This window comes from Blastocystis sp. subtype 4, assembly GCF_000743755.1.
Source record: "Blastocystis sp. subtype 4 strain WR1 chromosome Unknown seqid_0276, whole genome shotgun sequence".
NCBI lineage: Eukaryota > Bigyra > Opalinata > Blastocystidae > Blastocystis > Blastocystis sp. subtype 4.
In genome coordinates, this window is record NW_014569271.1 from 1 (window position 1) to 13855 (window position 13855).

General features: G+C 41.5%; 4 protein-coding genes across 4 annotated transcripts; 2 read left to right on the forward strand and 2 right to left on the reverse strand.

Moving 5' to 3' along the window:
• Positions 1-254: 254 nt before the first annotated feature.
• JH06_3853 (hypothetical protein) lies at positions 255-1677 on the reverse strand (the record flags this gene model as incomplete). The annotated part of the gene is made up of 5 exons (XM_014670430.1): positions 255-426; positions 468-572; positions 603-1007; positions 1036-1523; positions 1555-1677. 5 exons carry the CDS (start codon positions 1675-1677, stop codon positions 255-257), a joined length of 1293 nt encoding a protein of 430 aa, XP_014525916.1.
• Positions 1678-2670: 993 nt separating this feature from the next.
• On the reverse strand, positions 2671-4258 carry JH06_3854 (mannosyltransferase; the record flags this gene model as incomplete). The annotated part of the gene is given in 10 exon segments (XM_014670431.1): positions 2671-2726; positions 2757-2889; positions 2902-3181; positions 3210-3295; positions 3326-3499; positions 3530-3644; positions 3675-3776; positions 3806-3887; positions 3918-4091; positions 4153-4258. 10 exon segments carry the CDS (start codon positions 4256-4258, stop codon positions 2671-2673), a joined length of 1308 nt encoding a protein of 435 aa, XP_014525917.1.
• Positions 4259-4342: 84 nt separating this feature from the next.
• On the forward strand, positions 4343-7167 carry JH06_3855 (cysteine-tRNA synthetase; the record flags this gene model as incomplete). Its single annotated transcript, XM_014670432.1, has 11 exons — positions 4343-4468; positions 4500-4588; positions 4619-4726; positions 4756-4882; positions 4904-5027; positions 5057-5348; positions 5379-5974; positions 6005-6157; positions 6188-6216; positions 6721-7020; positions 7051-7167. 11 exons carry the CDS (start codon positions 4343-4345, stop codon positions 7165-7167), a joined length of 2061 nt encoding a protein of 686 aa, XP_014525918.1.
• Positions 7168-7242: 75 nt separating this feature from the next.
• On the forward strand, positions 7243-13757 carry JH06_3856 (DNA-directed RNA polymerase III subunit RPC2; the record flags this gene model as incomplete). The annotated part of the gene is made up of 25 exons (XM_014670433.1): positions 7243-7364; positions 7396-7497; positions 7528-7951; positions 7983-8078; positions 8108-8555; positions 8587-8726; positions 8757-9044; positions 9075-9269; positions 9300-9585; positions 9615-9698; positions 9729-9827; positions 9882-9938; positions 9969-10036; positions 10069-10254; positions 10287-10598; positions 10629-10790; positions 10821-11120; positions 11153-11272; positions 11304-11444; positions 11475-11873; positions 11925-12077; positions 12108-12719; positions 12751-12805; positions 12847-13269; positions 13300-13757. The coding sequence occupies 25 exons, from the start codon at positions 7243-7245 to the stop codon at positions 13755-13757; spliced, it is 5730 nt and encodes a 1909-aa protein (XP_014525919.1).
• Between the last annotated feature and the right edge of the window lie 98 nt (positions 13758-13855).

The following is a 13855-nucleotide window of genomic DNA, read 5'->3' on the forward strand; positions in this document are numbered from 1 at the left end:
TTGCTCTCAACGCTAAAACAAACCCAAACGAGGCTCCACGTAATAGTCACGCATAGCAGCCGCTGCATTCACTTCGAATGATGATACTGACATCCTTTGCTTCAAAGTCGCAAGATCTATGAGGAAATGGAGCCAAATTGAAACGTGGAAACGGGGAACTGAGTTGATCAAAGAGTTGAACGCCTTTCTCTTCAATAGAATTGAGACCCCTCTCTCATAGGTGTTAACTCAAAACAAACACCATGCAAGGTACATCAAATCTCATCCAACAAGATGGCCACTTCATCAGCAGGAACACTTCCAAAGAGCAACTTTCCCTCATAACTCGCTCCACAGTACAACCAGAGATTCTTCGCACTCCAAGCTGTTGAATATACACTGCTCCTTGTTCCTCCAAGACTCATAACCTTTTTATCATCTTGCTGTCTACATTATTACACAGTTCTTAATCTCACTTTTCTTTCAACCGAGATGATGATACAGAGAAGAGTCTCCACAGTGTGATGGTACTATCTGTACTGGAGGTCAACAACAATTGATCCTGAATGGGATTGTAGTGGACCGAAGAGACCCTATAACTCACAACTTGTCTCCTCCTCTACCAGTGAGTATGTGCCTGGATCGACTTTTCTGGAGTCATACCATGACGAGATACATGCCACACATGAACCATTCCATCCTTTCCTCCTGTACACAAAGTGCTAGGACGATTGGGATTGAACTCCATACATGTTACCCCACCTGTGTGACAATTCAGTCGTTCAGCGAACATTGTATTATCACTAATGTTGATGACACGTACATCACATCCTTGACCCACTGCTAAGAGATGGGTGTGAAGCGGATCCCATGCAGCACAGACACATGAGTCCTTGAATGCATAGAAGAAGAGCTCATTCAGGGTTCCCTCATCAGTGACTTGATAACCAGCATAACCTGAACTATACACAAGAATCAACTCATGAGGAAGAGTACCTTCATCCAGATTGCCTGGATGCCAAATTGCACTATGTGATACATATGAAAGATGCTTACGTAATGATATTATCACGAGGTGCCGTCGCTAGCATAGTCAGTTCTGTGGGTTTCTCTTCAACCACAGGGAGATCCTTCTTGTCATCAGGAATGCATTCCTTGTCTTCCTGAGCAACAGTGACTTCCTCCTCCTTTTCATCTCCTTCCTCCTTTGTGGCATCTTCTTTTGGCTCTTCCTTGTCTGCAGACGGAATGGCTGCTGGAACCTCTTTTGGTGTAACAGGCTCCATAACTGCCTTTGAATCCGAGTCCTTTTCCTCGGATACTTGTGAGAATGACAGATTCTCAAGACGATATAAAACACCCTTCTTTGTATCTACATAGATGAATCGATAATAAAAGCAAATACCGGAGTCACAACCAACAACAACAAAACAAAGCTGCGGATCATAGGGACAAGGAGCCAATCCAAAGATTTGACCTTTATGTTTATATATGTGTTCTGAGAAAACAGTCCGATTCTTTGTATTGTATTCAACTAAGTGAATCTAGAAAAGAAGAGGAACGAGTTATCCATACTTCATTATCATCTCCCACAGATGCTGTTGACAATAAGAAGCGATTTGCCGTTACATCACCAAGAAGAGGAGCAACAATTCTTGCTGTTGGCTTACAGGAATACGTTTCTGTTGCAATCTGCATTTGATCGATCTAGAAATGATCTGGAATTCAAAGAAGCACACTTAGTCAAGGATTCCATGAACAATGAACAGGTTTGACCCAATTATATAAACTGTCCCAATTCTATAGCTCTTGGATAATCTTGTGAACATTGGTACTATTAGCGATTTGGTGTTATGGATCTCTCAAAATCGAACCTCCAATGACAAATACGTATGGACTTACAAACAAGTGTTAGCACTAGATTACATCACCAAATATACATTTTCCCTCAAACATGATCGTGGGTATGTTTGTACGATTGATCTACCAATCACTTCTGGGATTATCATCTACATCAAACAGGAATTGAATCGATGGATAAGCTCGGAGAAGAGAGTAGTTTGGTTGCAAAGAGAGGATCCTTTGATTTTGAACACGAAGGAGAATGAGAGGATAAGAGCTCAATGCTGATTCTCTACAGATTAGCAGATTCGTTGAATTCAACCGCAGCATCGAATTGCGAATATTAACAGTTGTCGCAAAGATGCCAATTGGAGGAGTATTCTGTCCAAGTTCCGTAGTTACTCTTCCAAGGACACCAATAAATTCACGAACCTATACATATCTATTCTGATTCACAAGTACCATTGCAGTAGAACAATGTGAAGTATCTTTACATTGAACATAAAGTGGAATCTTGATATTTCCAAGTGGCCATACACCCTATTTAACAAACGCCATTTCAACTCTACTTGTAAATCGACCCCTCTATCATTTGGACCTCCACAATTATGAAGCTTCATTCCGAGTGTACTTAATACTTCCACAATCTGTCATCATAATTAACTATCATTCTTACATCATTTTCAAAGAGTAATCCTTTTGATACTGTTGATATGGATCTCTAGACCATGATTTGGTGTAGATGTCCGAGTACAAGACTATTCAAGCAAATAACACTTTTCAAAGCTGTTTGAATTTGGAAAACTCGAAACAGCATAACAGGTTTTATTACAAAACAAACACTGCATGTTACTCAATCTTCTCCTTTTCTTCTTCCTCGACATCCTCTTCATCATCATCTACATCTATCGGTAATTCTAATTTCAAAGACCTACAAGACTGATCCGTCTTTCTCAAAAACAGGCACACTAACAATGTCCAGTGGGCCACCTGAAGAAGAATAGAAGACAGAGGAGTCGAAGGATAAATGTTATACACAATTTCAATGGCTGCTAAGAGAATTAACTTCTATTTCTCAACCTCATCCTCTAAAACAAGTACAGCAATCACAGAGATCTCTGTTCTCCATAGCAAATAAGGTAAGGTATGGAAATACCACGCATAATACTGATAATGCATGGATCGTGAGCATACAACACCAATGAAATTGCTTGCAAAGAGTGTAGTCATGATATGTTCCGTTGTCAACGGAACATCATAATCACGCAATTTGAACCAGTCAAACATACGAACAAGGAGATTGCGTGGTTTTGGTGCGAATGGATCTGACTGAACAACTTTCCAGATTCCTCCCATGGGTCTAGATGGGATTCATTGCATAGACCTACTGACTCCAGCGTCGGAAAATGAAGAGAAGCAGAATACTCACTTGTAGAACAAGAAGAATCAGGCCAAATACAGGATTGACAAAGATCTAGGAATAAGGGATATCGCTTGTTCTGACATCATAAGGAAGGAATTTGAAATTGACGGTCCATTTGTAGGTAAAGACACGACCAAATTCATAGGCGCGACCCAAGTAGCCAGCTGCATTCTCGGCAATGAAAGGAATTCCCAACAGGAACTGAACAAGCACGATTACGAAGAAGAGAAAAAGTGTACGTGGAACTCCAACAGCCTATGAGTGAATCTAAGAGAGAATATGAACTTCAAAGAGAATAAGAAGCAGGGAGGGGAAGAAAAGGAGAATATTCATCTTGATCGAGAGAGCAAAAGACATAACAACCACTCCGAGGAACCATTTTTGATACGTGAAGAGAAGACTAAACATAAAGAACAAGAAGAAATGAAACATGGAGAGATAGAGAGGAAGCATTAGAACTGCCTCATTGAATAATCGGAGATAGTAAATACTCTTGACACGCTTTGAAAGACAAAGAAGTAACAATGCCCATCTACAATTAAGACATCTATAGAAATCTACTGAGGGACAACATTTGACCTGTGATACAAAATCAATACAACAGCCAAGGTGGCAAGATATAAACCAAGGAAAATGTATTGTGCTAATTGTAAGACAATCTTTCAATAAAAACCCAGTCGGATATTCTCTCCTCCATCTGTTATCTTAAATAATAGAGAATACACGTAAATGTAACCTGCAGGATAAACAGCAGGTCCTGTCTCACCCATATACTGTGTGTAATCCAGTGATTTGTATATTGCAGTATAAACATGAGCCATATAGGCCTTCCAATCAATCTCAGTATCTAGTCCCTCATACAAATAATAGAAATCAATTACATGGAACAAAATGAATAATCAGACAACCCAGGACCAGCTCTCCAACAAGAATCATCCAAAAGAGATGCCAGAAGTATTTCCGATTCGTCAGCACATTCTTTCCGTAATTATAGACTTGTCGAACGGCTTCCATTTTCAAGAATGGGGATAAGACAATTTCCGCGGGAATAAAACAAAACTGTCTTACATCAAAAAAGTATTCCTAACAACTAACAGTATGAGTGTGGAAACGAACACGGGTGTTACTATGCCCTGGATTAAACCAGAATACATTTTAGGAGAATCTGGAGAAAAGTTGAATGCAACTCCTATTATGGTAACAAACAGTCTGACAAGAACGAAGGTATATTATTGAGAGCTTCTGTGAAATCTAGGTTCCTTTTATCACTATTAAGCCTCGGAAGGTGTTGTGGTACAGTTGTGGACCTACTGTGTACGATGTAGCACATATGGGACATGCCAGGTAGTGTAAGATTGAGGTTGTTACTCATAGGACATATCTGAGTCAAGATATCATTATGCGTATTCTTCGTGACTACTTTAACTACGATGTGATGTTTGTGATGAACATCACAGATATTGATGACAAGATTATCAAAAGGTACCTAGTATTCTGTATCTGGAACATAGATCTAATGAACAGGGAATTGAGTTTAAGCAATTAGCTCGTAAGTATGAGAAGGAGTTTATGGAGGATATGAAAGCTCTGGGTTGTCGTACTGCTAATGTGATTACTCGTGTTTCAGAGGTTCATTTAGTTGTTATTGATAATGGGTAGTATATTAATGAGATTCTAGAGATGATTCAGGGAATCATTGATAATGGTTATGCTTACGTAGTAAAAGGAAGTGTGTATTTTGATACACAAGCTTTCATGAAGAAGAATACGTATGGCAAGTTAGGTATGATTTCATTATTCTGTTGATATTAGTGCCTGAGGTCGTTGGAAACATTAACGAGGCTGCTGAAGAAGATTTCAGTGCTGACAAGAAGAACCCAAGTGATTTTGCTTTGTGGAAGGCAAGCAAGCCTGGTGAGCCAGAATGGGAATCAACATGGGGAAAGGGTCGTCCTGGTTGGCATATCGAGTGTTCTGCTATGTCCTACAGTATCTTCAAGGATATCAGTGATGGATGCATTGATGTCCATTCGGGTGGTGTGGATCTACGTTTCCCTCATCATCAAAATGAGATGGCTCAGAGTGAGGCCTTCATGCAGTGTGAGTAGGATTGATGGATGATGATAAGAAGTAGTCAAGCTGTGAATTATTTCCTACACACAGGTCATCTGAACATTGATGGATTGAAGATGTCAAAGTCTCTTAAGAACTTCATTACCATCCGTCAGACATTGGCAAATTTCACTCCTAACCAGGTTCGTATGTGTTTCCTTCTCCACAAGTGGAACACAACGATGAACTATTCTGATGGTGCTCTGGACGAAGCACGAGCCAAAGAAAAGCTTTTCAATAATTTCTTCCAGAATGTGAAGACAAGATTGCGTACTCAGCCTGTTAATGCTCCTGAGCGTTGGGAGAAGCGTGAAGTGGATCTGAATAAGGAGCTAATGGACTGTCGTGAAGCTGTTCGTGAGAGTCTTTGTGACGATTTCAATACTGAAGGAGCAATGAGAGCTCTGGAAGGACTGGTACGTGCTTATAACCAATATGCAGAAGATGACAAGCCTATTGTGGCTCCTCTCGTAACTTCATGTGGTGAATTTGTGTCCAATATGTTCCGAGTATTTGGTCTAATCGAGCCTGAGGTACGTATTGGATCCTCTGAAAATGAGGGTGGTGAAAGTGTTATCGAACCTTTGGTGAATATTGTTTCAAGTCAACGAGATGAGTGTATGGATTAGTGTGATACCTGAAGGATAGTGAAGAGAGAAGCTCAGACATCTCAAATCCCTATCTTCTCTCATGATCTCCGAACAGATCTTTTCAGTGAAGTAATTCCAGATAAGAGCAGTGAGGAAAGTAAGGAGATTGAACAGAGGCTGACGAGTATAATTGATGAGTTCAGTAAGGAGGGTAACCGATCTGAGGTTGATTGAGGAATAGTGGAAAAACATCGCAAGAAGCCAACAGAGGTGAAGCAGCTTTGTTATGAACTTAGTGATCAAGTTTTCTCTCTGCTGGGTCTCCATTTGGATAGTCCAGAGAAAAAGTGTATATGGAAACTGGCAAATATCATGGTGGAGTTCCGTGATGACGGTAGGAAAGTGAGGAATACATGAACAGTAGTGAAGGAAAATCGTAAAGATCATAAGAAGGTTGAAGAAGCCTGTACTAACTTCTCTAAGAATATTAAAGAGGTCGACATTCCTCAGGGTGAAGATGATGTTGATGAGTTGAGAAAGATTCTTCTGAGGTTCTATGATGATGGTATTTGATAATGAACTGTGTGAGAGATAGTGAGGAATGATGCATACCGTAGTACTGGATTGATGAGACGTTGTGATGACCTCAATAATGCTTTCCTTTCTTTCGTAGTTAAGGAGTTAGGAAATACGGAAGGTATGCTTGTCATGAGATTAGCTAGTTATCTTTTTGAATTCCGGAACAAAGGTTTGATTTGATAGTGTGTGTGAGAGATAGTGATGGTTGAGTATAGAAGACCTACTCAAGTTCTGAGACGTTGCGATCAGCTTCGTAATCAATTGAAGGAGGCTGGTATCCGTCTGGAAGATACGCCAAATGGAACGACATGGAAGAAGATCAGCAAGGAGGAACTCAAAGCTGAAGAAGAGGAAAAGAGGAAGAAGGAAGAAGAGAAACGAATGAAGGAAGAGGAAGCACAGCGTATGGAGAAGGAGAGAGAGGAAAAGGCTAAGATTGATCCAAAGACTATGTTCCTCGGAATGACGGATTTGTATTCCCAATTTGATGCAAATGTAAGAGAAGTGAAATTGAGTGAATGTTAGGGTATTCCTACTCATGATGTGGAAGGAAAGCCTCTAACGAAGAGTGCTTTGAAAAAGGTCATGAAACAATATAAGGAACAAGAAAAGCGTTATGAGACATGGAAAAGCAGAAATTAATCTTCAGGGGGTTGTTTGTTTGTTGAGTCAATAACCGCGGAAGTATCGTTTCCATTTCATTTTCTACAAGAGAACATGAATCACCAAGTCACTGATATTGGAGAAGCTGACGAGAGAGACGGAATCCGTTTCACGTTCAACACATGGCCTGGAACTCGTATGGAGGCTACAAAGTGTGTTATTCCGATGGGATGCTTGTACTCACTGGATACACTGTTATAATACTAGATACACACCTCTGAAGACAATCTACGGAATGCCGACTGCACTGCCTTATCAGCCTGTTCGTTGTAGACAACCGAATTGTGGTGCAATTCTGAATCCATACTGGTTCAATTGAGGTTTGTTTGTCACTTGTAGTCAAATTGACTTCCGTGCGAAGCTTTGGACCTGCCCTTTTTGTGGTCAGAGGAATCATTTCCCTCCTGAGTACGCTCAGAATATTAGCGAGACTTCTCTCCCCTATGAGGTAATGCCTCCTTACACGACCATTGAGTATGAACTTCAAGGACGTCAGAGTGTTCCTCCTGTATTCCTTCTCGTGATCGACACAACTGTTGATACAAAGGAATTAGCGAGTCTGAAGGATTCTCTCCAGCAGAATCTAACCTATCTACCGGATAATGCTCTTGTTGGCATTATTTCCTTTGGTACACACGTCGAAGTACATGAATTGTCTTCTTCGGATATTTCCCGTTCCTACGTATTCAACGGAAAGAAAGAGTATGCCACCTCCAAAGTTGCTGATATGTTGGGTCTTCGAGGTAGTGTTGCTCAAAGCCAGGTATCGTTTGTGTTCTCCTTTGAGCGTCTAGATTGGTGCTCCTTCTGCTGCATCTCGCTTCTTGATGCCTCTGGGAGATGCTTCGATGGTTATCGATACGATTCTTTCTGAACTGGAGAAGGATCCTGTAGGATGTGTTGACTCATTCTCACCTAGTGGCCTGTGGCTGCTCAACATCGAGCAGAGCGTTCTACAGGATGTGCTATCTCTGTTGCTTCCTCTCTGCTTGAGATTACATATCCCCAGTCACCCTCTCACATCATGATGTTCATTGGAGGACCCTGTACTTCAGGTCCTGGTCTGATTGTAGAGACGGATCTGAGTGAGACTATTCGAGCTCACATCGATATCGAGCGTGAGAAGGCTCCTCATCTGAAGGACGCTCAGAAGTTCTATGAGTCTGTGGCCGATCGGTGTCGCAAGAACCGTCAGACTGTGGATCTGTTCGCTTCTTGTCTGGACCAAGTGGGTCTGTTGGAGATGCGTTCGTGTATTGAGACCACAGGTGGTCTGTGTGTACTTGGAGATTCCTTCGGTCAGTCTGTGTTCCAGCAGTCTTTAGCTCATGTGTTCGAAGTGTATCCTGATGACTACCGTGAGAGTGGTGAGTGAGTAGAAACTCTTCTGATCTCTAGATGCCGGCTATCTGATGATGGGTTTCGGAGCCTCCATTGAAGTACAGACTACTAAGGAGTTTAAGGTGAGCGGCTGTATTGGACCATGCATCTCACAGAAGAAGTCAGGGCCTTCTGTGGGTGAGCTTGAGATTGGTGAAGTCAGATTGATTGAAGGGAATGAGATATAGTGTGGAACCACCAGCTGGTACCTTGGCTTGTTGGATCCTACGACCACACTCGCATTCTATTTCGAGGTGGCGAATAGCGAGGATGCCTCGATTCAGAACCGCCGTAGATGTCTGCAGTTTGTGACCACGTACACACATCCTAATGGTCGCATTCGTATGCGTGTGACTACTGTTAGTGGAGCCTGGCATATGGACTTCAATAACATGGGTCCTGTGGCGTCTTCCTTTGACCAAGAGTGTGCTGCTGTTATGATTGCTCGTCTTGCTACTCAACGACTTCTTGAAGAGGTAAACGAAATATCATCCTGTGAGAAATAGCCTGTCTCTGATGTCTTACGCTGGATCGATCGTTCTCTGATCCGTCTCTGTGCCAAATTCGCTGACTATCGTCCAGATGATCCTGCTTCGTTCCGTCTGTCACCTGAATTCACCATTTTCCCTCAATTCATGTTCCATCTCCGTCGTTCTCAGTTCATGCAGCATATCAACTATTCACCTGATGAGTCCTGTTATGTAAGAGTGATTGAGCTGGGTGAGGAATAGCATCGTATGATGTTGTGTCGTCAGAACACCAACAACTGTCTCGTGATGATTCAACCTGCCTTGATCTCTTACTCGTTCAACGCTCCTCCTCAGCCTGTGTTGTTGGATGCTACTTCAGTGCGACCTGATGTGATGCTTCTTCTGGATACCTTCTTCACCCTGGTAGTGTTCCATGGAGCGACTATCGCTGCCTGGCGTGATGCTGGTTACCAGTACCAACCGGATCATGCCAACTTCAAGCAGTTGCTGGAGCAACCATTGGAAGATGCTCAGAATATCATTGAAGGTAGGGACTGAAGAGAGAGTTGTATTCAGATCGTTTCCCTGTTCCCCGTTACATCCTCTGTGATGAGGGCAAATCACAGAGTCGTTTCCTTATGGCTAAGGTGAACCCTTCAGGTATGTATAGACAGAGTGAGTAATTGCTAGTGACTCAGAGTTCGTATGAAATGGGCTGTGCTCCGGTATTGACGGATGATGTCTCGTTGAAGGTCTTCTTGGATCATCTGATGAAACTCGCTGTTCAGAGTTCGACTGTTTGTTCAAATGAAAGGATTAGGAGGTTTCATGAAATCACAATAGTTTTCTTGTGGTGCTTGCATCATCCCATGTGTGCTTATTTCCCAATCGAAGAAGAGAGTGAGAAAGAGAAATCTATATCAGGTCTAGAATGGGAGTATGCTCCAGGTGTTCCCGATAAGGAAGATAAATGGCATCTCATTCCTGAATTCATGAGAGTAATATGTTGCTTTATGTATTTATGGAATAGACACGAGGTTTGGTGAAACAGCAAATCCACTCCTACAACTACTTCATCAATATTGGAATCAAAAAGATCATGGAGGCTAATCGTGAAATTCGTAGTGATGTGAACAACAAGTTCTTCGTTCAATACCAGAACATCTATATAGGTGAACCGATGGTTCTTGAGGATTCCCAGATCATCAATAATAAGGTGATTCATTCATATTTTGATTTTATACTCAGATTACGCCAATGGACTGTCGTAAGCGCAGTCTTACATATTCTGCTCCTATTTTTGTAGATATCAAATATACTCTTGGTGACAAGATTATGATGAAGCGAGGTCTTCGTATTGGCCAATTACCGATCATGCTTCATTCATCAAAATGCGTGTTGCGCAACAAAACACCAGCTGAATTGGCAAAGATGCAAGAGTGTTTATATGATCCTGGTGGTTACTTCATCGTCAAAGGAGCTGAAAAAGTGCTTTTAATGCAGGAACAGTTATCAAAGAATCGTATTTTAGTCGATATGAACGATGATGGAACAATTGTGGTAGGTAGTTACAGATCAAGTTGATTATAGGCCAATGTCACTAGTTCCACAACTGAACGTAAATCCCGTTGCTATGTTCTAGAAAAGAAAGGACGTTTATATCTCAAACATAACGTGTTTACCAAAGACATTCCAATCTGCATCGCATTCCGTTGTATGGGAATCGAAAGTGATCAAGAGATTATGGCTCTTGTATTCTTTCTCCTCTGGTTCTGATTATAGATTGGTAATGAACCTCAGTATCGAACCTACTTCAATCTAAGTATTGAAGAGGCTCATCAAGCTGGCGTATTCACACAAGACCAGGCTCTGAAGTGGGTTGGAAGTCTAGTAAGCATGCGCAAAGGACGCTGGAGTAAGAAACGATCTGCTGAAGAAGAAGGACGAGAAGTCTTCAATACGACCATTCTGTGTCATGTTCCTGTGGTCCAATACGATTATTGGCCGAAATGTGTGTATTTGGCGTATATGACACGAGAGGTATTGAAGTGTATCTTTGATCATTCTTTGCTTTCCGATAAAGTAGGTCGAAATAATGGAATTGTCAAAATTAGGATTATTATGGTAATAAACGTATTGAGATGTCGGGTGATCTAATCTCTTTGTTGTTTGAAGATTTGTTTAAGATGTACAATGCGAAGGTGAAGGAATCAGTAAACAAATCACTTCAGAAGGTGGGTTTCGTTCATTAGATTCATATTTCAGACTGCTCGAGTGAATGCCTTTGATGTGGTTCCTGTTATGCAACAGTTTCATGACATTATCACAAATGGGTGTGTGAATGCTATCAAATCAGGAAACTGGGTTCTGAAGCGATTCCATATCGATCGTAAAGGTGTAGCAGAGGTTGGATCGAATGAATGGAATGATTCGTAGCCTGTGACTCGTCTCTCTTATATGGCTGCTGTTGGTCATATGACTCGAATTCGATCACACGTTGAGAAAGCTCAGAAGATCAGTGGACCCCGTGCATTACAGCCTTCCCAATTTGGTATGGTCTGTCCAAGTGATACTCCTGAAGGAGAACAGTGTGGTTTAGTGAAGTCCTTATCAATTTTGGCGTATATCACAACAGATCAAGATGAACGATCACTACGCCAAGTTGCTTATGATTTAGGAGTTCTGGATATTGGACTTGTTGGAGCTGAAGAGTTATACGCATTTCCAAGCAATATTGTGTTTCTGAATGGTTGCATTCTGGGTATTCACTCACAACCAAATGCATTAGTACGAGCAGTACGTCAATTAAGACGTCGAGGTTTGCTTGGTGAATTTGTTAGTGTGTACTATGATAAAATAAGACCTAAATGGGAGAATAATTTGTAGACTCGTCATTGTGTACACTTGTCATGTGATGGTGGACGAATTTGTCGACCTCTTCTCGTAGTCAACAAAGAGACAGGACATCCATATCTAACAAAACAGCATATTGAAGAAATTCGTCGAGGAACTCGTGATATTGTCTCACTGGTTCATGAAGTATGATAGTATGAAGAGAATGAGATCTAGGGAGTGATTGAGTATATTGATGTGAATGAAGAGAACTCTTGTCTGATTGCAGTATCGGATCGAGATATCACACCTGCTCATACTCACATGGAAATTGATCCAGTTTCCATTCTCGGTATTGTAGCTTCGCTTATTCCTTATCCTGATCATAATCAATCACCTCGAAATACCTACCAGTGTGCTATGGGTAAACAAGCCATTGGATCAATTGCTTGTAATCAACAGCAGCGTGTTGATATTTCACCCCTCAATCTTCTCGTCTATCCTATGATGCCAATGGTGCGCTCGCGTGTACTAGATCTGCTTCACTTCTCACAATTACCTGCTGGTCAGAATGCAATGGTAGCAGTGATGTCATACTCTGGGTATGATATCGAAGATGCTGTTGTGTTAAACAAAGCATCTATTGATCGTGGATATGGCCGTGTGGTTATTAGCAAGAAGCAGGTCTTCTCATTGAAGAAGTATCCTAATGGAACACAAGACATCATTAAGGCTCCACCTCGTCGAGAAGAGCAGAAAGGGATGGATGATGCAACATGGGAACGTTTATTTGAACATTATAAGCCCTTGGGTGAGGATGGTATTGTTGAAGTTGGTGTGTACGTGAAGGTAAGAACAGACTGGGTTCATTCATATGTAGCATGGAGATATTCTTGTTAATAAAGAGATCCCTGTCAATACAGGGGATTTTATTGGTGATAACTGTACGTACATTGTTATTGATAATCATGTTTAGCAACACGAGCAGCTCCTGTGAAGTATAAGGAGAATGGTGGATATGTGGATAAGGTTCTAATTACCACAACAGATAATGAATACTTCTTGATCAAAGCGATGGTACGAGATATGCGTGTACCGGAATTAGGTGATAAATTCTCTTCTCGCCATGGTCAGAAGGGTGTAGTTGGTCTGATTACTGGTCAGGAGAATATGCCCTTTACAAATGCTGGAATCTATCCTGATATGATTATGAATCCACACGGCTTCCCTTCTCGAATGACTGTTGGTAAAATGATGGAATTGCTCGCAGGAAAAGCTGGATTGTATGATGGAGAACGCAAATTCGGAACTATTTTTGGAGGAACAAATGTGGAAGATTGTGCCGAGATTCTTGTTCAACATGGGTTTAGTTACTGTGGCAAGGATGTGATGTACAGTGGTACGTATGATAAGAATGGTTTATGTTAAGGAATCACAGGTGAACCGTTGCGTGCTTACATCTTCACAGGACCTGTGTATTACCAGCGATTGAAGCACATGGTGAAGGATAAGGTATTTGCTCGAGCTAAAGGACCTCGAATGGCATTAACACATCAACCAACACAAGGTCGTGCTCGTGATGGTGGTTTACGTGTGGGAGAAATGGAGCGTGATTGTTTGGTAGCTCATGGAACCTCTATGTTGTTGATTGAGCGTTTGCTGTTGTCATCAGATCCCTTCTTAGCATCGATCTGTGGCAAATGTGGATTACTGTGTCAGGAGGAGTGGTGTGATTATTGTAAGTCAGGAGAGAACGTTTGTCAAATCCGTATTCCTTATGCCTGTAAGTTGTTGTTCCAAGAACTTCAATCAATGAATGTGGTACCTCGACTTAGTATCTCTGATGGAGGCTATTTTGATTATGACTTCTGTAAAGGAGGCAATTGATATGTTTGTAAGAAACAGAATGCATTAAGGTCGGCACACACGCACCGTAGTGTCGCCCACACTTTCCTTAACACGACAGAAAGCTTAATAAGCCTTAG